The sequence below is a fragment of the Pelecanus crispus genome, chromosome 19, assembly GCF_030463565.1.
Source record: "Pelecanus crispus isolate bPelCri1 chromosome 19, bPelCri1.pri, whole genome shotgun sequence".
NCBI classification, from domain to species: Eukaryota; Metazoa; Chordata; class Aves; order Pelecaniformes; family Pelecanidae; genus Pelecanus; species Pelecanus crispus.
The window spans coordinates 6,387,946-6,410,878 of NC_134661.1; the positions used below are offsets into that span (position 1 = coordinate 6,387,946).

At 53.1% G+C, this 22,933-nt stretch overlaps 2 protein-coding genes across 3 annotated transcripts in view; both read right to left on the reverse strand.

The window, feature by feature from the left end:
- Window positions 1-11,470, reverse strand: part of ALG9 (ALG9 alpha-1,2-mannosyltransferase) — a 35,474-nt gene extending 24,004 nt beyond the window's left edge. The window contains exons 1-9 of one of the 2 annotated variants that reach the window (XM_075723206.1): window positions 11,370-11,470; window positions 10,580-10,718; window positions 10,251-10,385; window positions 9,346-9,416; window positions 8,356-8,444; window positions 7,214-7,349; window positions 6,757-6,844; window positions 6,508-6,613; window positions 1,183-1,305 (exon numbers count right to left, since the gene is read on the reverse strand). In XM_075723206.1, coding sequence (XP_075579321.1) covers window positions 1,183-1,305; window positions 6,508-6,613; window positions 6,757-6,844; window positions 7,214-7,349; window positions 8,356-8,444; window positions 9,346-9,416; window positions 10,251-10,385; window positions 10,580-10,718; window positions 11,370-11,470 — 988 coding nt within the window. Of the gene's footprint in view, window positions 1-1,182; window positions 1,306-6,507; window positions 6,614-6,756; window positions 6,845-7,213; window positions 7,350-8,355; window positions 8,445-9,345; window positions 9,417-10,250; window positions 10,386-10,579; window positions 10,719-11,369 lie in introns of those variants that run through there. The other variant, XM_075723207.1, reaches the window with a different exon arrangement.
- Window positions 11,471-18,464: 6,994 nt separating this feature from the next.
- On the reverse strand, window positions 18,465-22,400 carry FDXACB1 (ferredoxin-fold anticodon binding domain containing 1). Its single transcript, XM_075723325.1, has 5 exons — window positions 22,232-22,400; window positions 21,528-21,684; window positions 21,186-21,389; window positions 20,378-20,536; window positions 18,465-19,653 (listed from the first exon to the last, which is right to left on the reverse strand). Exons 1-5 carry the CDS (start codon window positions 22,398-22,400, stop codon window positions 18,465-18,467), a joined length of 1,878 nt encoding a protein of 625 aa, XP_075579440.1.
- Window positions 22,401-22,933: the final 533 nt, after the last annotated feature.

Below are 22,933 nucleotides of genomic sequence, written 5' to 3' on the forward strand. Positions count from 1 at the left end.
AGCTTTTACTGGTTTCTGACAGTATGTCAGTCATATCCAAGGAACAGATATAAGCAAATACCCGTTAACATACATTTTTAGCAAGGATTATGATGTTATTTTTTCTTGTACTCAGTAAAAAAATCAGAGACCGAAGCACTAAGTGGACTGATGTATCTGGAGGCTGCTGCTGTCGCTTAATGCATCTTCCTTAGGAAAACAGCAGAGAAGAATTCACACTTCCTCAACACCTTTTTCCTCTCTAAAGTCATTTGCCAAATGTCATGTGTTTAAACTGATGTCATTTTATCTAAGAGAAAGCCCAGCATGAAGTAGGGAATATTCTGGTTCCTCCTTTCTCTACTCTCAGTATGTCCACACCGATGGGGACACTTCCCAAAGCATGAGGTAGCAAGACTGTCCTGCCAGGGCTCAGTCCTGTGAGTTGAAGAGTGCCTTTCACAGTGCACAGAAGAGTCTAGGTTCCATCCCAACATGGGCAGCAGCAGCAGAGACCAGAGGATGTCTGTTTGTAGGCTCAGCCACAACAATCAAAAAGGAAATAATAATTCTGTTCTCTCAAGCTGCTGCAGAAAACATTCTGGCAGTGGTACAAAAAAGTAACAATGGAAGAGCCAGCAAAAGGTTCCCCAAATAACTCTCTGCAGGTTCTCTAAAGGTTCTCTAAAGCAGAAGGTTCCCCAAATAACTCTAAACTTTTCCAGCTGAAGATAAGATGGACACAACAACGGGTACATAGTTTCTTTCCCCCTTAAGATTTCTGATGGGGCTATTTCTAATGCATTTGCATGTCTGGCTGAAGGTTATGTACCACACAACTTGCTAAGCTTACTCTTGGTATGGATAGTTCAGCCTTGATAACGCATTATTCTTCTTGAGGTGGAGGCAGAGAACACAGGAATCATCCTTAAAGAGAAAAACATGTTTCTGCCCTTTTGCAGACATCATGTAAGTAGATGCATCTCACTGCGTATACTTTCTACATAGCAGCTCCATTGTGGGGTCAATACTGAACTGAGTAATGAGCTCTAGGAACTTTCCTATTACTCCAAAGACTTTCCCTGAACCTAGTTTCACTTCCAATAAAGGAAAGCTGCTCTTTGGCAGGCAAGTTCTCCCTTTAGTAACAAGGTTGAGATCTGGGCTGTCTGTGCTTCGTTCTCACAACTGTCTGGCACTCACCGTGAAATTTCTGAAGCAGACACTCCATGAGACAAGTCAGTGGCAGTACAAGCAGCGCCAAAATAAATGCCACGTTGAAATTCAGAAAGCCGTTGATGAAATAGAAGGACCAGGGTTCCACACCTAAAGGATGAGAAAAAGAAACAAGACTTTAATACAAGCGAGTATGAGATTGAGATGTAACAGCAGCTTCATTCCTTCTCTGCCTGACACAGACTGAGATAATCAGCAGCAGACATCAATTCTCCCCATTGCAAGCATATTGGAACCAAAGAATGGAAAGGGTGTGTACAGAAGATCTCGCAGCTGGACAGAGGATGCAGCCCCATGGAATGAGCCTGAGCCATCTCACATCAGTCTCACAGTTCTGCCCCTCACCCATAAAACTGCCGTAACAGTGGCATGAGAGTTAGTCGATAGCCATACAAAGGCACCAGAGTATCTCACAATCATGTCTGCCCAAGAAACTTCATTGTCTTCCTTTTCAGAAATTATTTTTTTCCTTCCTTTTTCACTGGGTCATAGTCAATATCACATCTGCTGCTCATGAATCACAGGCCACTCTAACAGTCAGCCTTGCCCAGCGGAGTTCTGTGACGCAGAACTTACCCTTGCGTTAAGAAAGCCTGCACAGCAAGAAAGTAGAAGCGGAAACTTGTAAAACTAGGAAATTTGACTCCGAATTAATTCTTTCTAATTGCAGAGAAGTAACAGAGGAATAACACAGAAACACACAATGTTAATAAGAGATCATTATAATTATGGAGTGATGATGTATACTCCATGTTGGCAGAAATAGAAAATGTACTAAAAAGGAACAAGAAAAAGAGTTCACATTCACACTTCACCCCAAGAAAGACTCTATCACTAAAGTTCACCCAAATGCTAGTTTTGGTACCTCCTTAGAGTCAACACTATTTATAATGTCCCTACTTCAATTTGTTCTTACAGTGTAGCTTCAAACAGGAGCAAGCCAACTCTGCCTCCTAACATGACAGATTTGGGTATTGGTTGCAAGCTTTGAAGGATAAAAATTGAAAGAAATTCCAGTCCAACTGTCATTTATTTGGACTCTTAATTCAGGGTGCTTAAAATCCTGAACAATAAGGAACGCCAGTTCCTCTCCACACATTTGCCACTCTCTCGGTGTGATTAGCTCAATCAGTCAGTAAATGACACACGGGGGCTTTAATCACTGCACTGTTGTGACATGTGTCACATGCCGCAGCAATTTCCTGCAATCAGAGCCACTTAAATAGGGTCCATGTTGAAATTAATCAGACAACTGAAAAGCAGCAAGGAAAACCCGAAACCTCTGCAGCTCCTACAGCTAAATACAATTAGAAGCTGCACCAGTAATGTCAGAAACATGTCGTTGGAGTTACTAAGACCAAGTCCAAGCAACTGAGGTTCATTTAGGAAACCTTTAGCTATTAGCACTGAAAGCAAATAGCAATTACAGATTTGGATTTTGGGGAGTAGGGGGCCTTAAGGGAGTGAATTATTAGAAATTCACCTTCTCTCTCCCTCTGCCTGCCTCATAATTCTTGCAAGTCCCACATGAGGAGAATCCTCAGCCTGTGAAAGGCTGAATATGGGATACGGTAGATTGAAAGATCGTGTCAAGTGATGGACATGACAGTTATCTGTATGGCAACATTGCAATAGTGCCAACGTCCCTTCCTCCTTCTCTAGGCTCTGTTGGTGACTCTCCATATTTAAGGACTGCAATTCTAAATAATCACTGTGACAGATCTTGAACACATGCAGAAAGCAGATTGGTTTAGGACTGAAGCATACTACCCTTCCTAGAAAGCAGGGCTGCTGACTGGGATATGTCTGTGAGGGAAAACCTGAGGCAGTCTAGGGTATCACACTGTAAATCTTCCAGTGGACATCTAGAAAAAGTGTGTGTAAAGGGGGCTTTGGTTTCTTCCCAGCTCTGCCACCTCCAGATTCTCTTCTGAAGCAATTATACAGGTTTCTAAAGACTTACAGCAGGGTTAACACTGATCAGGCCACTCTAGTAACTACTTCTGTGGAGCACCAAGGCCTGTCCTTATATAAGAAAGGATTGGAACTGGGTTCTGTAGCCCGCTACTCCACTCCCCACTGCGATAAACAACAGCCACTTTATCACAGAAGGTGCCAGGATGAGATAGAAAGCTTCTTAAACTGATAGAGTTTACTGTTACCCTCCAGTGCTTTCTGGCTACAATTAAGCTGCACAGCACAGCCAGGTCCCAAATCTTTAAAGGATAGTACCAGGGACAATACTGTCACCTTTCTACCTGCCCTGGCTGCTATGGAAAGTAAAGGCAATTAACTATGGAGCTCTCTAGTCTGGTCTCTGATTTGGTAGCCTAGGACTCAGGAATGAAGGACACTTCATCAAGCACACCTCCTCCACAATCCAGATACAGCCTTAAAGGCCCAGAGGTGTCCTGAGTGACTCCGCTAATAAAGAGGTCAGCTGGTCTGAAGCACAGCTTTAACAAAAAGCCTACTTTCTCAAAATTTTTTGCAGTGTGACTGAATTGCCCTTAAGAACTAAGCACTGGAACTTCCCCTCCTTCTCCATTGAGGGATTTTCTTCTCTGGGTGAGGAGAAAAAAAAAAGAGGAAAAAAAATATGAGAGGAGAACAGTGCATTACACAGGCAAGTTAAATAATTCACAGGCACCAGGCAAAAAGCAATAGGCTTGGTCACTGTGATGACTCATCTACTCAGAGGCATTCAGTCTCAGTGCCTCCCAGGGCAAAATGCTTTTATTCTTGTTATCCACAATGACTCAAGGTGATCTGAGAAAGAACTGCAATATAAAAAAAGAACAACCCCATTGCACACAAGAAGTCCTGGCCCAGAACATCCTTCAAGCAGGGAGAAACACTAAAGAATTCTCCATGCACAGTACTGATGGGAACATGCTTCCACAGCATCAGCTTCAGACCATGACAGAAGATTTAACTTCCTGCAAGTACCCCACATGCTAGAGCTGAGCAGATGTGGGCTGTAGGAGAGAGACCAATGAAAGCAGTGGGAAGAACACTGTGGCCCAGTCAGTTCATGGCACTATGGTTCCATGGGAATAACCAGCTGGAAGCACTGTCAGACACTGAGCCAGAAACCAGTCTGAACTTTGTGCTCTGTGACAGGCTCTGGGAGCAGTCCTAGAAATCAAACTCACACACATGATAATAGAACTTAACAAGCTACCGTGCTGCAGCTTGACCACAGCAACGGTGAGGGCAGCTCAGGACAAAGCAGAGGAGCTGTAAAATAGGCTTAAGCTAAGGTGCCCCACCCTATGTTTGTCACAGGCTAAAAGCCTGCATGTAGACAGGAACTGTCGCTCAGCTGTTAAGCAGTAACTAAGCCGCAATAATTTGATTGTGAGTCACAGCCCTCATTCTAAGCAAGTCTGATTCAGTGCTAGTATAATAAACAGTCTGCTTTCTGCATTTCATTTTTTTTCACTCTATTTAAGAACCAGGACTCAACAGAGCAAGGTGTCATATAAACAGCTCCAGCACATTCCGCCCAAGCTGAACAAAGCTTCCCAAAGTGCCATCACACTGCAAGTCACAGCCAAGGCTCTGATCAGAGGAAGTGGGACAAAAGTTTTGTCACAAATTGTGCGTTTTTAGAACATATGCACACAAAAGCATCCCAAAGCCTCAGAATCAGGCTTAGGGATATACGCTTAGAAGCCACTTTGCTTTGGCTGTAGAAACCTAATCACCCCAGGGAAATATTCATTGCACAGACTGTGTTTATCCAGAAGGAGTGTATTGCTAAAGACAAAAAAAAAAAAAAAAAAAAAAGAACCTTGTCTCCAGAACTCCAGTCTGCAGCCAAAATAAAAATACTGTGGTGCTTACATTGAAGATGAAATAGGTTGATGACTCTGCAACCTCCAGCAGTTCCTGCTCCCATCATGTGAAAGTTGGGAAATCCCAGCTCCAAAGCCAAAACGGATTGGCCAGCCTTTCATCTCCCCTGGTAGTGTTATTTTTCCCAAGTGTTTTGAAGCTCTCTAAACACACAGCTTTGTCCTGGCCACATTGCATTAAAGAGCAATTTCAAGCAGGCTCTTTCACTAGCCTGAGGATGTTATATGAATGTCACTATGAATAAAACACTTCAGAATAGATTGGTCCCTGGAGGCTTCTGGAAACAACTCATGCACCAGTGTGGAAAAGGTCAGGCACAAGCCCATGCCAAAACCTATCAGAGACAGAGCCTGGAGTTTCCTTACAGAAAATTCACAGCAACAGACTTCAGAGCCTTCCTGCAGAGATGAAGAACCATAGCAAAGCAGCTGTTGCCCTGCTGTGCCACAGCACAAGTAACAAATCACCACTCAGCACCACCCAAAACAGCCCTTCAAACGAACCAACAAATACAGCCTGCAGGGCACTGCCAGAGAAAGCCTTGCTGCTAACCACCGCTGAATCCCTCCTCGAATATCTCGACAGGGCTTAAACAGATGACAGAGATGACGCAGGGACCCTGCACCCTAAGCTCCCTGAAGTCTCGGCGTGTCCCTCTGAAGCCCTGCTAGAAATACAATACTTTTCTACTCTTCAGCTCTACAGTTATATGAGATGAACAACTTAGCGCAGTGGCAGCTCCCAAACAAACAACACAGCACTGCCATCAAGGTTCAGACCCGAGATTTGGGTCACACAGTATCCTAAATGGCCAGTACCAGGGAACCCCTCGTAGGCAGATGATTTGCCTGCAGATTAGATGCCTTCATAGATGCCTCAGATTCTGCTTGCCAGCAAAGCCCAGGCCATACACTGTCAATAAGCAAGGAGATTCCCAAGGCACAGCATGGACTCATGAAGTCTGCAGAGACCCAATGTGAACTGAAAGAACTATGGATTCCGCACCGTCACCCACTTTCCCAAGGTTCTGCACCCTGACTGTGAGGAACAACAGCCAAGAACTCGATTAAATCTGACAAACACGCACATGTATCACTTGTGCCCACTGCACTCGCGTAGCATCCAGACATGTTTGCTACTACTAGTTCTCTGCTGTGACGCTGAGACATCTCACGACGGTTTACAGAACTTGAAAGTGAACAAAAGCAGCTTAACTCACAGCATGGAAAAATCCGACAACGGCCTGCGGATTCCCACCTCGAGAGAGACATCCTGTGGCAAAAAGCTGGAACTGCAGCCCTTTGGAGCTTGCAGGCTGCTTTTGCTTTACAGTACATTAGAAAAAGGATTAGCAATCAAGACCTGGTGGGTCACGGTAGCAAGGCAGTAGCAAGAAAACCGCCAACTCCTGTCTTGTTATCTTAAACTCACCATAGAGATCAGGTCCGTGAGAGGTGAAGACATTGTATAAAACAATGTTGAGAGGTGCAACTACCAGCTTCCCATAGTAATAGCTGTCCACAACTACCAAGGGCACCTGGAAGAAAGCATCTATTTATTTAAAGTGCCAGAAGCTTTTGGCTGGACTGCCCAAAAGCTCAATGTGATTTTCTTAGTGGAACCCACCCCTTCTATTGCAAGCCCAATCCATTCCCTCTTTGTGTTGCTACAGGCACTTACCAAAAACAGGATCAATGACACCACACACCAGTTTAGGAAACTTTTCCACTTCTGCTTCATTATCAACAAGTCAAAGGCAATAGGAATCCTGGAAGAGAGAGCAGGTATCAACTAGAGACTTTGTCTTTCCCCACTGCAGGTTTTCCTGCCCCCTTCAAAGCAAGAGAGGCAGTAGCTGGAAGAGAACCATCACTTCACTGGGCTCTGCTTCTACTCCATATTCCAGTCATTCAACTCAGGTCTTACTCTCAGTATATTGCGGTCAGGAAATCTTCCCAACCTAAGTTCTTCAGAAGCAAAGAAATCAGGCTATGGAAACCTGCACCAATGATCCTGGACTAGGCTGGCAGCTCAGTCCCTGCTAGTTTCTTCCTCCAGCTCTCCAGCCCCTACATTCTGCCCATCAGGCATGAAACATTTGACAAAGTGCAAAACTCCTGAGCCCCCCTCTCCTTACCCAAGAGCTGCACTGAAGGGCCAGCCCAGAAGGGTTCCAGCAGCCACCCCCAGCACTGCTACAGAAGTCTTGTCCATATACCAACCAGTCATGGCAATCACCGTGGTGTACATGCAGAAACTGCTTGGGAGGAAAGCTGCAACACAAGGAAAGAAAGGGGTTAGCACAGCTTTCCCACAGTGCAGGAGGCCAAGATAAGGCTAATCATCTCTCATTCATTCCATTGGAGCTCGGATGCTATACTGGACGCTCTCATGTCAGTGAAAGCAAAAAAAAAAAAAAAAGAGGATTCTTTTTTTTGTTCTGCCAAGCCAGAAATACTTCCTTTAAATATGAAAGCCTCTTTCCTTGATGGCACTCAGCAGTGGTAACGAGTAGACAGCATCCACGGTTACCACCTGTAACACTTGCTGCACTATCTGTCTTCTGCCAGGTTGAAAAAAATTAAATGAACCTGCTCAAGTGGCAGCAGAAAACGTGAGCTGACTGGGTACAGTCTCTGAAACAACTGGGCAGAGACTGGTGGGAAGTAAGTGAAGAATGAGGAGACCTATGACACTGCAAAAACTATGAAGGGAAAGTCAACATAAACAAAAAATGAGTAAAATAGGAAATCTTAGCATTCATATGATGTAGTATTTCTCTTTAAGTTTCTGTATGCACACGATACAGAAAACCCTTGTTCAAAGTCTCTCTTTGCACTTTACTCAATACCTACAGCAGGTGTTTTATAAGTCTTACAGTGGTTGGCTAGGCAAATGGGTACAACCAGCCAGAGGGGACAGGACACAAATGCAAAGGACAATGCCAAAATATGACTCTCCTTCCTTGGGTTAAAATACGTTCCAGGAAGGTAGGCCGAGACCCTGTTTAAAAGGCATGGCCCATTGCAGAGAGACTGGAGGCAGCAATAGAAACAAACATGCCCTGGAAATGGAAAGATACAAGAGAATGATGCAGGGAACATAATTTGAATCAACCCTTATTCTGTCATCACACCTGCCAATGAGAAATACCTGCAACAGAACACGACAAACAATTGCTAGAGAGATATTTTAGGGCTGTGGATTTTCTTCTCTTTGGACCTGTCTTTGGTTTCTATGGGCAAAGTAACTGTTAGTGTCGTTGCTAAGCAAACTTACCTGCAGATGAGCAAAACATCCCAGTGCTGAGTACTAAGAAGGCCAACATCAGACGGCTCACATGTAGTCCAAACTTCTTGCACACGGCCCTAAGGAAGCAAGAGAGAGTTAGAGACCACAAAAATACCCTCAGCACTTAAAAGAACAGTACCCAATGCATGCAGAACCACAAAGAATCCATGGAGCATCCTGAGAGCTTTAAGGTGGGTGATTCTCATTACTCAGCCACCGAAGGCAACCTGAAGAGCAGTGTGACTGCCTCTGGCCTGGGATTTCAGATCCTCGTAAGTTAGACTAGTGCAAAACTCTAGAAGAGACTTGCCTTTTACCAGTGTAAGCTGGGCTCATGCAAATCTCAAGAACTTAGGGAGTCTGTACTGCTCTAGCAACACCAATCTATCTAAGATTTTCACCCCTCGCAAAATCCCATCATGCAAAAAGCCACAACTCACATTCTTAAAACCAGACTATTGCCAACAGAAAAGTCACGCAAGGTAATAGTTTGAAAGTCACAAATGAAGAGGCAGTAGGTAAAAATAAAAACCCAGCTTAGACAAGATAATTGTACGTTCGGGCTACTGCTCTTAGTGGATGTAAACACCATTGGCAGATACATTACAGACAGCAACAATCAATGTATTCCACTAAAATTCACTATGATAAGCAAATGCAGCACCAGTCTCTCCTCCAACAGACCTCAGTTTACAACACTCCCACCCTGCTTGCTGGTATCAGTGAGAAAACGAGTGGAGATGTGGGTGGCAAATCTGAGAATACAATTTTGTCCTAACAGGGGAATTCTGACCAATGTTTCATTAAGTTATCATGAGAGCACATATTTTCAATCTACATCATGCATCTACATCATACATTCAATCTACATCAATCTCATCTACACATGAACTTCAGAGTGTATTTCGTGTGGCAATAACTGAATATGTTACTCACATTGCTCCAAAACATTCACTGTAGACAACTTCTAATACTCACTTGTAGAAGTAGAGTTCACAAATGCAGCTCAGGAAGGCCAGGAAGCATCGGAGGAAATAGAAGATAAGAACCTAGGAGACATGCTCAGAGTATGAACAAGGTTTGCAATGAAGTTTATGCACCTATTACTAACAAGTCGATCCCAAAACCAAAAGTTCTGAACAGGATGGAGCAAGCTTGGCAGTGTCGAATGAGCCTATTCTTGCAGACCCAAATCCCACACCAAGGGATGCTGAAGATCCCAGCACCTCAAGGCCTAGCTCTCTAACACTGAAGACCTTTACAACGCAGAAAGTGAACACAGCCAGCTGAACTTACCAGAACTACCCCTTTATTGTCTTCTGTTGTGCAGAAACATGTTAAGTATGGCAATGGATACCAAAGCAGAATGCACATTCAGTGCTCTTTCTTCTGCATTTCTGTGAGTTCAGTTTGCAACATCCCTTGCAAAACACTAATTTATTTTTTATAGTTTATTGGGAAAAAAAAATCAAAACAATCACTGATAGCTGGCATAGAAAACAATACAGGCTTCTAAAGCATCAGTGTGAAACTCACAGGGGTGAATGAGAGCCCATGGCTGCCAGGTAGCTGTCCCCAGGCCCACACACACTCAAAAGGCCAAAGGGCTACCAGCCCCTCCGGGACAACTTCTCAATCAAACTGGAGCCTGACAGCATTTCCCTGCAACTTCCCAATCACTTTTCCTTGGATCTCGTTGAGTCAGCTCACAAATCCTGGCAAATCCTTACAGGGAGGTTAGTGTTTGTAAACAAATTAGTTTTGTAAAAAAGTTTTGTAAACACTAATTCTCTTACCTCTGAAAACAAAGAAAGAAGCTGTTTTAACACAGAATAAAGGCATGTTTATTCATCACAACAGAAGCTTTCACACATCTGATTTACCTTGTTAGTTTGTAGAACTCTAGCATGGAACAAGGCTGGTAAGGCATGAAGCCACAAGTAAGCATAGGAGCGGATGGCATAGGCTGGAGAGTATTCCCATGTCTGAAACCCCTTTCCATAAATGAGGTAGTGTGTCTACAATGGAGATTAAATAAATAAATAAATAGGCATCACACAGAGTAGACCATTTTGCATTTCTCATCTCTGAATTCCTGAGTAAGGAAATTTCTTTTTCAAACACAGAGATAGCACAAGGTTCTAGACAAATCTGCATTTGCATGGGCCAACTACAGATTCCCAAGTATCTCCAAGGACAGGAAGCCACTTACCGGTTCCCAATAGTTGAACGTCTCATCACAATCAGAGATGTTGCTTAAGAGAGCTGCACAGAACCTGGCTGAGATGAGACACTTGAAAGCTGTTGATCCTTCAGGGGCCCAAACTTGTCCGGCTTTGCTCCCAGATGATCTAGTCCAAGGAAAAAATACAAATATGCACCAAGAAGACTCAGTAACACAATCAAGACCAGCAGCGTGACAGCAGGCAAAGACCTGACGAACATATTTGCATCTCTGTCATTTCAGCACTGTGTAAGGACAGGCGAGTCTTGCATTCACCGCTTCCTTTGGGGGATGCCAGTCCCCTCGCAATGAAGCACCGTCACCCCCCTCACCGTACCCACCGCTGCCAGACAGCCCCGGGACCTCCCCCTGCCCCCCAACAACAGAGAGCAAGGCCACGCACTAGCTGCCGCAGCCACGGAGGAGCTCCAGGAAGGGAGGCCCACCTCCACGACACGCGCCAAGCCGGCGGGCACGCACCACGGCCACCCGATGCGGGGCTCACGCGGGGCTGCGGGAACCTTTCAGACGCGCAAAGCCGGCAGCGAGCAAGTACGCGGGCCGGCGCTCGCCGCTGCCCCCGCCCCGCCGGCGCCGGGGCCGCTGGCCCCCGAAGGACAGCTGCGAGCCCGCCCGAGCGACGGTTGCAGAACCGCCCCCGCGAGACGGCCGCGCGCCGCCCGAGGGAGGGGGCACGCGCCCGGCGCCCACCGCAGCCCGGCCCCGGCTCCCCGCGGCCCCGGCTCCCCGCGGCCCCGCCGCCCGCTCCGACACCTACTCCAGGCGAGCCTCCTCCGCGCCCGCGGCCTCCGACCGCGGCCGGGCCGACTCGCCGCCACCTCCGGCCCGCGGCCGCTGCCGGGCCCCCTTGGCGGCCATGCCGAGTACGGGAAACCGAGCGCCCGCTCCCTGCCGCCAGCGGACGAAACGAGAGCGGTGCCGAAGCCGCCGGCCGCCATGCCGGGTGTGGGCACGGGCGCGCGCCTCCACGCCGCGTGCGCGGGCGGCCGTAAACGCGCTCCTCCCGAGGAGCGCGCGCGTCCCGCGCCGCCGAGGGCACCGGGCCGGCCGGGGCCCCGGGCAGGCGCTGTGCAGGGACGCTGCTGCGCAGGACACCTGGCCCACCCGCCACGGCAGCGCTTCTCGCGAGGCGGCCGCTCTCCCCTTCACACACCCCGGCAGCGGTTGCTCCCCCCCGCCCGCGCCCGCGCCCGCGCCCGCGCCCCCGCCCCCTTCCCTGCCCCTGCCCGGCAGAGTTGAGCGGGAAAGTAGCTAAATGGGGAACACACAGCTGGAGAAAGCGTTTTATTGGGTGCCCCCAGCACTGAATAGCTGGGAAAAGGCCGAGGACAGAAGCTGTTTGGGGACAGAGAGGAGAAACATGGTTCTCCGGAGGCTGAGGTCCACGGGCTTCCTCCCCCACGCGGGTGCTGAAGGAGAAGCATTCAGAACAGGGGAAACCACCTCAAAATCCCTGCTCTCGAGTACTCATCCTGCGGCACGCACACAGCCTCGAAGGATGCTTCGGGTGTCTGCAGAGCCCTTCCACTCCCCACAGCTGGTGCAGCAACATCAAGGTACAAAAAGCAGTTTTGAGACAACTTTGGGAAGTCGTGTCTTTTTAACACAGAATCGGAGCAGCTTCTAAAAATCTCGGGAACTGCAATGAGCCAAGTACCTGCTCGAGAGGCACAGAAAACATCCCCAAAGGGCCAAGGATGCTTTAGGTGACCACAGCCCCCAAAACAGGGAGATCCCTTTCCCTCTCGCCCCTTCTTCAGCCCGCTGCCGCTCCTCCTCTCGCTCGCTCTTGCCTCACAGCCCCTTCCACACGCGATGGATGCCTCTTCTTCCTCCACCAGCGGCTGCTGCAAAGGCAGGACACGGTCAGGACCGAGAAGCCCCGGCTCCTCCGCCTGGAGGACAGAGGGATGCCGGGCCGGCCCCGGAGGGAGCTCCCCGCAGCACCACCCGACTCCCGGCACCGCACCCTCCCCACCCCCCCAGAAAAGAACTCGCAAATCGTCTTTTCTCACCGAACTGGTGCTCCGGTGCTCCCCCGGGCGCCACCGTTGCTGCCTGCGGACTTCCAGCCGGTGCTGGAGCTGGGCTCGGAGGAGGGCACCCTGGGCAAATGAAGCTGGGCACACAAAGCAGCGGCCAAAGAGGCTGCACCCCTGCTTACAGGGGGCTCCAGCCGCTGCCTGGACTGCAAAGCGCCCGGGACTCCAGGGCGCTGGCCGGGCCCCGACTTACAGGGCAGCCCTGGTCCCAAAGGCCCGCGGAGGCTCCTTCTCTCCGACTCGGGGGCACCCTGACCCGCACCTCGCTAACGGGGCGGGCACCCCACACAGGCTGCCAGCTGAGCACTATCAAGAGTGCCGGGCACTTTCTGCCCTGGAGGCAGGTGAATTGGCAGCAGTGGCTGGTGACTTTGGCTTTTCCTGGGAGGTTTTGGGGGCTTGGGCAGAACTTTCTGAGGTGGGTTCCTCATCACTTGAGAGAAGCTGCCGCTTCAATGTGAGCAGCTGGTTGGAAAGTGGTTGTTGTTTGGGGCCTGCAAGTGCTGCTTGCCACCCTAAATCTGCTGCCTGGCCCTGCCCTGCCCTGCTCTATCCTGCCCGGCCCTGCTCTATCCTCCCCAGCCCTGCTCTATCCTCCCCAGCCCTGCTCTATCCTCCCCTGCCCTGTTCTATCCTCCCCTGCCCTGCTCTATCCTGCCCGGCCCTGCTCTATCCTGCCCAGCCCTGCTCTATCCTCCCCTGCCCTGCTCTATCCTCCCTGGCCCTGCTCTATCCTGCCCAGCCCTGCTCTATCCTGCCCGGCCCTGCTCTATCCTCCCCAGCCCTGCTCTATCCTCCCCAGCCCTGCTCTATCCTCCCCTGCCCTGTTCTATCCTCCCCTGCCCTGCTCTATCCTGCCCGGCCCTGCTCTATCCTGCCCGGCCCTGCTCTATCCTCCATGGCCCTGCTCTATCCTCCCCAGCCCTGCTCTATCCTCCCCGGCCCTGCTCTATCCTGCCCAGCCCTGCTCTATCCTCCCCGGCCCTGCTCTATCCTCCCTGGCCCTGCTCTATCCTCCCTGGCCCTGCTCTATCCTGCCCGGCCCTGCTCTATCCTCCCTGGCCCTGCTCTATCTTCCCCTGCCCTGCTCTATCCTCCCCGGCCCTGCTCTATCCTCCCCGGCCCTGCTCTATCCTCCCTGGCCCTGCTCTATCCTCCCCGGCCCTGCTCTATCCTCCCTGGCCCTGCTCTATCCTCCCCGGCCCTGCTCTATCCTCCCTGGCCCTGCTCTATCCTCCCCGGCCCTGCTCTATCCTCCCCGGCCCTGCTCTATCCTCCCCGGCCCTGCTCTATCCTCCCTGGCCCTGCTCTATCCTCCCCGGCCCTGCTCTATCCTCCCTGGCCCTGCTCTATCCTCCCCGGCCCTGCTCTATCCTCCCTGGCCCTGCTCTATCCTCCCCAGCCCTGCTCTATCCTCCCCAGCCCTGCTCTATCCTCCCCAGCCCTGCTCTATCCTCCCCAGCCCTGCTCTATCCTGCCCGGCCCTGCTCTACCCTGCCGTGCCCTGGTCCCCTTTCGCCTGCTCTCAGCCCCAGGAGCAGCCTGGGAGGAAGAGAGCCACCGGGGAAGGCGGGAGGCTGGGGGTAACAAAAGGGGCCCGTTCCGGGCATCGGGGACTCGCCTGCAAGTGGAGCCCAGGTCCTGCCCGGGCAGCCCTGGCACTGGGAGGCATTGAGGTGTGCCCCTGCCCCAGAAGCAGGGCTGGGGCCTCTGCTCTTTAAGCCCCCAGGCTGGTGGGCACCATACGGGTAGAACCGTGTCTGACGTGGCTGAGCCCGGGGGGGTAGGGGGCGGAGGGGGAGAGGACGGCCCGGGGCCAGGGACCGCTGCAGGGAGGTCCCTCCGGGGGCTGGCGCCCCTCAGTCCTCCCGGAGGAGGAGCTGGCACCTGACTGCACCCCCCCTCCCTGGCAGCAGGTCCGGGAGAAGAAAGAAAGAAGAGGCTTTTGTCGTGTGTGGAACTGTGAGGCAAGAGCGAGCGAGAGGAGGAGCGGCAGGCTTAAAACAGGGAAAGAGAAAGGCGCTCTGGGCAAAGGGACCTCCCTGTCACCAGGGCTGCAATCACACAAGAGCATTCTTGGCGCTTTTGGGATGTTTTTCATGACTCTGGGGGAGGTACTTGGCTCAGTGCCGTTCCCTAGATTTTTAGAAGCCATTCCAATTCAGTGTAAAGGAGACAAAACTTCCAAATCTTTGCCCTTGGAAGGCCGGGGCCAGAGATACCCGCCTGGTTACAGGGGGGTCCCTCCAAGCACCTCCCGCCGAGCGCGGGGGACGCACACAGCCCTACTTACAGGGCCGTCCCCCTCTAAAGGGCGAGGGAGGGCTCGTTCCTGGTGGCTGGCTAAAGCAGCCTCCCCAGCCCCGCTTACAGGGAGGTCGGGCGGCTCCTGGGGACAGAGGGCTCCGCGGCTCGTGACACACGCCCCGAGTACAGGGCTGGCAGGCTGGCAGGTCGCCAGCAGGACAGGCAGCCACGCAGGCAGAGACCCAGGCCCTGGCTACAGGCAGGTCGCCTTGCCCGCGCTACGACTAAGCGGCTTCGCTCCGTCCTTAGAAAGGAGGGGCAAGCCCGCACCCTCCCTCCGCTCGCGGGCTCAGAGGGGACCCCCCTGTTGCTGCACGGAGCCCTTCTCTGCCCTCCCGGGAAGTTTAAGCTAAGTATGCTGCAGCAAATCTAACAGGGGCCTAAACAAGAAGCTCAGTCACTCGCTCACTCGGATGGACACAGACACAGATACACACACACACACACACGCACACGGGCAGGGAAAAACAGAACTTGCCAGAAGGGAGAGCGAGCTCTGTGCAGCCAATGTCTGGGGAGCCAGCCCTACCCGCGAGCAGGAGGGAAGAGCCTCAGACCTGCCCCCCGGGGCTGCACGGAAGCCAGAGAGGCCTCAATGTGCCAAGGGGCTTCACGGGTGGCCAAGGGGCTGATGCTGTGACGTGCCCCGATGCTGGGGGTCACGCTGGCCAGGCCGCCAGCAGGCAGAAAGCCTCCGGGGCCGGAGGAGGGGGCCGGGGAAAACGGCCCTCCCCTGCTTACAGGGTGGGCTCGGGGTCCAGAGAGCTCCCTTTCCCCCCCGGGTGCGGAGACGGTGCCTCTCACCCTCCTTACAGGGTGGCCACTCTCTCCGGGCAGCCAAAGGAGCAAGATGGCAAAAGGCCAAAGACCAAGCCCTGGTTACAGGGAGGTCGCCCAGCAGAAAGCCAGCCTGGGCACCAAAGGTGCTGGTGATGCTCTTGTGCGACCACAGTAAGAGGGAGGCCCCTTTGCCCAGAGCACCTTCCTCTCTCCCCCTCTTCAGCCTGCCGCTCCTCCTCTTGGTCGCTCTTGCCTCACAGTTCCATGATGCCGTCTTCTCCGGGAGCCGCTGCCAGGGAAGGAGGGTGCAGTCAAGCACCAGGTTCTCCGCCTGGAGGAGGGAGGGACGCCTGCCCCCGGAGGGAGGTCCCCACAGCGCTAACCCCCAGCCACCCTCTCCCCCTCCTACCCTCTACCCCCACGGGCTCAGCCTTTTTCATGGTGCCCAGCGGCCTGGGGGGGAGGCAAAAAAACAGAGACCCCAGCCCTGCTTCCAGGGCAAGGGCCCAGCTCAAGGCAATAAAAGGTCTTCCCCATGCCAGGGCTGCCCGGGCAGGAGCTGGGAGGACCCAATGCCCGGAGGGGGCCCCTTCCCCCATGGGTCTCCCAAGCTGCTCCTAGGGCAGAAAGCAGAGACAAAGAGGGCTGGGGCAGGGCATGCCCAGCCCCGCGCACCCCGGCCCCACGCCTCTGAAAGGCCGGGGCCAGAGATACCCGCCTGGTTACAGGGGGGTCCCTCCAAGCGCCTCCCGCCGAGCGCGGGGGATGCGCACAGCCCTACTTACAGGGCCGTCCCCCTCGGCTCGGCACTCCCAACAAGCCCCACGGAGCCCGAGGCTCCGACCTGCGCCCGACTTACGGGCTGGCCTCCTGGCTGCGGCACACCGCCATGTCTTCAGGAGCTCCACTTCCCCCTGAGGTGTGGAGACGGTGGCTCTCACCCTCCTTACAGGGTCGCCACTCTCTCCGGGCTGCCTAACCTTGGGGCAACATGGCAAAAGGCCAAAGGCCGAGCCCTGGTTACAGGGAGGTCGCCCAGCTCAAAGCCAGCCGGGGCACCAAAGGTGTTGGCGGCGCCCTCGTGTGACCACAGCCCCGGTGACAGGGAGGTCCCTTTGCCCAGAGTGCCTTTCTCTTTCCTCCACTTCAGTCTCCCGGGCTTCCTCTGCTCCTCTTCTCACTCGCTCCTGCCTCGCAGTGCCACACGATGGATGCCTGCTCTGCCCGCTGCACCAGCTGCCGCAAAGGCAGAGGGACGCGGTCAGGCCCGAGAGGGACGCCGGCCTCCGGAGGGAGCTGTCCACAGCACCACCCGCCCCCCGGAGGGAGCTGTCCTCAGCACCACCCGCCCCCCGCCCGGCCTCCCGCCCCCATCCCCTCCGCGCTACACCCCCCACCCCCCACCCCCCCCCACCAAAACCGTCGCGGATCGGCTTTTCTCACCGCACTGGTGCTCCGGTGCTCCCTGCGGGGACGAGTGCGAAGGGCGCTCTGCTGCTCCGGGCTCCCGGCCGCTCCCGGCGGGGGCTGGCCCCTCCGCACCCCCTGGGCGATGGCTGACCGCGGCTCCCCGGGACGGCGCCAGAGCCCCAGCCCTCCCCACGGCGCTCGCAGCCCCCCCCGACGGCGATGGTCGACCCCCGCCCGCCCCGAGGCGATGGCCGACCCTTCCCCGGCGGCGCCGGCGCCCTCCCGCCCCACGGCGATCGCGGCCCCCTCCCCACGGCGCCGACGGTCGAGCCCCGCCCGCCCCGAGGCGATCGCGGACCCTCCCCAGGCGGCGCCGACCCCCGCCCGCCCGCCCCTTCCCCAGGCGGGTCCCGCTCCCCTTCCCCTCAGGCGGCCGCTCGCCCCCTCACGCACGCGCACGACCGTTGGCCAGCGCCGCGCGCCGCGGCTGCTCCCGCCCGCCCCTGCCCTCGCGAGACGCCCGCGCGCCGCCCGCGGGAAGGGGCACGCGCCCCGCGCCCCGCGCCCGCCGCAGCCCGCGCGCCTGCGTGCCCGCCCCGCCGCGGGGACCCGTCTGCACGGCGCAGGTGGCAGCAACTCGGCCTGCTCCTGCCGCGCTGCGCCAGCGGCTGCCCCTGCCGCAGCCACCGAGGCACCGCCGCAGCGCGGCCGGCGCTCGGGATCGGCGAGCACCCTCCGGAGGCCCGGCACGGACTCGGCGCTCGTGGCCGCCGCCTGCATCAGCTGCTCGCAAAAGGCTCCGCTGGCGCGCGGCTGGGGCCCCGCCGGCTGCACCCCGGCGCTGGCAGCCCGGCACACACCGTGCTCCCGCGGGGGCTCGGCCCCTGCGCAGCGAGCGTGCAGCGCCCAAACCGTGCACGACCCTCTGGGGACAGGAAGATCCGCCCTCTTCCAGCGCACTCGACACAGCCGCCGCCAGCGCAAGGCGCTGGGCAAACGCGAGCAGGAATGGGCAAAGTGGATCCTCAGCAGTGAGGAGATCAAGTCCAGTCTCGCAGGACCCTAGCAAAGAAAGGCTCTGCTTTTGAAAAGGAGGTTTCATTGCACACACGCGGAGCAGGAAGGTGCTTGCTCTTCACTAACGGCAATTTCCACAGTTAGAATGCGTGCGGGTACTTGAAGTCCACACCGCCTTTGTAAGAGGCACCGCGATAGCGCACAGTGTTAGGTCCGACAAGGTGTAGGCCACATTTTCCAGATCGGCAACGAGCGCAGATGCTGCTCCAGCACCTGAAAACAACATACACAACGCTCTACCGAAGAGCTACACGCAAGCGTTGCTTTATTTCCTTCCGAAAGAGCAGCTGCATCTCTGCCACCTCCCGGCGGCTCAGTGCCTTGTCACAGGACCGAAAGGTCAGCCTGTAGCAGAGGCTCTTCCGTCCGGTCTCTGGCTGCTGGAAGCTGTCAATTAACTGGATGGATACGACCATTTCACCTGACACCCGCCTAGCAATGGTGTGAAAAGCAACTTCATCAAATTTTTCCCCATCAGGAACCCAAAAGCTGACATCATGCACATAGGAAGGTGGATAGAGAGAAAAACTCTTGAAAAGCCTTAACTCTCCTCTAGGAAATTGAGAGAGGAACCGTGTGTCTGATGTCCAGAGCATTCGCCAGTCAGATATTCCACAGATCAGCATGACAAGGAGGTCAAGATTCAATGAAGCAAAGACAACAACCAACTCACTGTTTACTAGTTCATTATGAGCTGTCCTTATAATTCCCACACAGGAGCCCTTCTCACAGCAGCCTGAAGTATCTGTCTCCATACAGATGAAGTACTGAATTTCACTAAGCTGAGATTCAAAAGCAGCAAAGTCATTTAGCTCAGTTGTTTCAAAGCTCGTTGCTTCCTGCAGATTGATATTCAGCTTAAAGCCGGAAACAGTCTGGTGAAGAGAATGTATGCTGGTTTTAATGTTATCCACCAATGTCTGGATATAGCTGTTCTCTGTACCCCTGTTAACTGCACATACAAAAAACATCTCATGAAAAACAGGCATGGAGTAAGGAGCGATAAGACACTTCCTGAAAACTGAGCCAGAAAGAACATGAAGTGTCCCTGGGAGAAAGGCTCCTTTTTGTATTATTGCCTGAGCATAAGGTAGAAGGGAAGGTCTAAGATAATACTGTTCTGAAATGTGGCGTCCCTCTTGTAGATTCACCCAGCCATTCTTATCTGTGTCCCTGCAAAAATCAACGTGGGAAAATAAAACTGCATTCGCCAGTCCATTAGACATTTCTTCAGTGCTTGGAGACTCCTCTGGGCTCAGAATGATCCAAAAGATATTTGAGTGACAAACACCATTGAGGTGACCTTGGTGGAGCAGAGAAAGGCAGTAGTCAATGTCTTGTAACGGAAAGGCTTGGCTGAGCTCTGCAGTGAGCTTCTCCTTTACTGTCCGTACTGGATGATTTGAACTTAGTTCTAGGAAACCCCTGTGAAAAATAAAAGTGCGAATTACAGACACCACTAAACAGATTTCCTTGAAATGCCTTCCTGTGATCATAATTTGAGTGCAGCAATTTACCCAAAACAATCTCAGCTATTAAGCCAGTTTCTAGTCAAGCCAAGTCTTTCATCAAAGGTGTTGCAATGGCTAACACGTTTTCAGGACAGTGGTGTTTGTCTCCAGGTTGCAATCCAGAATTAACTGCACTTTCATTGGTAAAAAAGGAATGGGATTTAACAGTCAGCATCACCATTCCACTCAGCACAGGCATTACCAAACCACAGAAACGAATCAAATTATGCTAGCTCTGGACAGTCTCCAAAGTACGCAGCAGTTCGCCTAAGAGGTTAGCATTTTTTATGCTAGCTAGCCTTAGTATTGTGGTATTAGCAGACACCAAGCCAGCTCCTGAATTTCTTCCACAGTACAGTAAAACGGATTAAAGTTTTCATCTTTTTTGTGCGTTCAAGTATACAGCAGCTTGGTCTGAACCATAAAGTTCCTTTTTGTTCTGTAGACTTGTTTTTAAGTAGGACACAACCACAAGCCAACATGAAGTAGACTTGAAGAAGAAATGGAACAGGAAATTCTGTAAAGGGGAAAGGAGGGAAAGTGAAGCAATTCCATTTTATCTGTCACCTATTCTGGTCATTCCCACTGAGAGCAGGAGTGTGTGTTATTGCCAAACAGAAACTAATTGTAAAACTTACCTATTAATTTTATCCACAAGTACTTGTGGTACTTGAAAATAAACTTTTCGGCTTTCCAGTTCTATCTCGCAGATGACAGGTTTGAGACACGGAAGTGGCATGCTTCGTGTGAAAATGTGGTTTAAAGCACCCTCTACACAGAAAGCTTTATCTTGACTCCTGACAACACGCAAGAGCAGAGCAAAGTCATTGATCATTTCCTATATTTAATGAGTCACAAGTAAGCATTACACAGATAACTCTGTGTAACACTAACACACCTCTTGTTGAATCCCAGGTCTTGTTACAAGGTGACAAAAATCCAACACTACCATATTTTTACTGGGCAGATAGTCCAACATTGGAACAAGTTGCACAGAAAGGTTGTACAGTCTCCATCCCTGGAGACTGAATGTGGCTCTGAGCGACTTGCTCTAGCTGCCTCTGCTTTGAGCTGTGGGGTGGGACTAGATGATGGCTGGAGGTCCCTGCCAGCGTCAACCATGCTGTGATTCTGTGATTGTCTGCTAAGCAGATACACACACTGCAGTCCTCCTGCTGTCTTCAGGCTGAGATTGACATTTGTTCTGAAATGGACCATTTTGACCTTAAAAATCCTAAGATAATCTTATTTTTTAGAGGGTACTTTGGCAAGAAGCTTGTGTTTTTATGTTGGCTATTCTGCTTAGAGACGAAAAAGAACTGTAGCTATTTTAAGGCAAATTAAAGGGAGTTCCTCTCTCCAACAAACAAGATACTAAAAGAACATTCTAGTGCTAGGCATAAGAGCACGAATACCAACTTTTCAGTTTCGCCACATGATGGTTACCTGTAGCCTGTACACTTATATCCATGGATAGTCTCTGCTTTAAAAGGATGAACGTTACTCAAGATAAATCCAGCTCCTGCTGCCACAGCCACTATTTGCCAGCTGTTGTGCCATTCTCTCCTTGGTTGATCAGCAGGTGTCCCACCCTGCCCATTGCAAAGAGCCACGTGGACCTCTCCCTCCTCTGTCAGCACTTCTGCAGAGCTGGAAAGAAAGTCAGCAACAAGAAAAATCCTGCTAGCCCACCCAGGAATTTTATAATGCCAGAAAAACACCTGTAACGTGGCTAGAAATCTGTATCACAGCAGTCAGTTAGCATAGAACTACTTCCAGTTTACTCACCTATGGAAAAAGTGGGCAAGAAGCTCTCTGTTCTTCACTACCCCAGCCTTTCTCCCACAGTGAGGGAAGTTGAAATAAATACAATCAAATTCTCTTTTTTCTGGTAAAAAATAGTCCTTCAGCTTGGTGCAGTCCACAGAAAACAAAACTTCAGCTCCTTCGAAAGTAAACAAAAAACAAGAGTCTGATCATTACAGAAAACTTTAAAGAAAGGTAGCAATTAAAGTCCTCTGGTCTCTTTTTAAGCAGGAGCAACACCTGCCAGGCATCATCCCAGTTGTGCACTAGGAAAACCAGAAAGCCTAGGCTGCCTTTGCTCCCTTGCAGAGACTTCTGCTAACCGTCTACTTGTTCCAGTGCTATTTCAGTCTGATTGGAGTCTAGGGCATCTGATTCAGCCTCTTGGACGATTCCAATTCCTCGAGGCAAAAGTGGGCTTCTGAGGTGCCTGCAGTGGCGAAGGGCCATGAGGAAGCCGGCCGGCTCTTGTGAGGTACCGCAGCGCCAGGCCCCCGATTTAAGGCAGGCGTGCCGCTCTAGAGCCTCGCTTCGGCCGTTACGGGAAGAGCGGCCACCGCTGACGGCCGAGTACTACCGGCACCGTGTCTCTCCCCGTCCCGGCCTCCGACGTCGCTTTGCCCGCGGGCCCCCGCTGCCACCCTCCCTCCCCGCGGGCCGGCCGAGCCCCGCCGGCGCCGGCCCACCTCCCTCACGCAGCCGCCGGATGCTCTCCGCGGCTCGCCCCCACCCGGACACCTCCTCTTCGCTCTCGTAGCAAGTGGCCACGACGTGGGTCCCCGCGGCCCCGCACAGGGAGGCCGCGAAGGAGAAGTTGCCCTCGCCGAGCAGCAGGACGCGGCGCACCGGCTCCATGGCCGCAGCCGCCGGCGCTCCCTCATGACGTTCGTGCCGGGCCGCGGGCCGCTGCTGCGCTCACCGCCTCTTGGCGGCGGCCGGCCGGGCCGCGCCCGGCCCCTCCGAGGCCCCGGCGGCTGGCCGTGGGGCGGAGAGCCGCGCCTTGCGCCGGCCCCGGGCCTCCGCGCCCCCCCGGGCCCGCTGCGGGAGCGGCTGCTCCGCTCGGGCGTGGCCTGGGCCTCTGCGGGCCACCCCGGTGCTTTGTCGGCCCCTTCACGGACCCTCTGCGCAGGGCCCAGGGAGCTGCCGGCACCCGCGGCGAGGCCAGGAGCTGTAGCGCTGGGCCGCTGCAGTCCCGGGGCCAAGCGTTACAGCTTGAGAGAGAAGAGCCACGGTGGCCGCTGCAGTCCCGGGGCCAAGCGTTAACAGCTTAAGGGAGAAGAGCCACGGTGGCCGCTGCAGTCCCGGGGCCAAGCGTTAACAGCTTAAGGGAGAAGAGCCACGGTGGCCGCTGCAGTCCCGGGCCCGCGCGTTAACAGCTTAAGGGAGAA

Excerpts from the sequence above, each read along its gene's own strand:
- FDXACB1 (XM_075723325.1), bottom strand. The coding sequence starts at position 22,400 with ATGGAGCCGGTGCGCCGCGTCCTGCTGCTCGGCGAGGGCAACTTCTCC. Across the intron at positions 21,685-22,231 it reads CCGGCGGCTGCGTGAGGGAG|GAGCTGAAGTTTTGTTTTCT; the intron begins GTGGGCCGGCGC and ends TTACTTTCGAAG. Across the intron at positions 19,654-20,377 it reads CTTGTGGATAAAATTAATAG|GGGTTTCCTAGAACTAAGTT; the intron begins GTAAGTTTTACA and ends TATTTTTCACAG.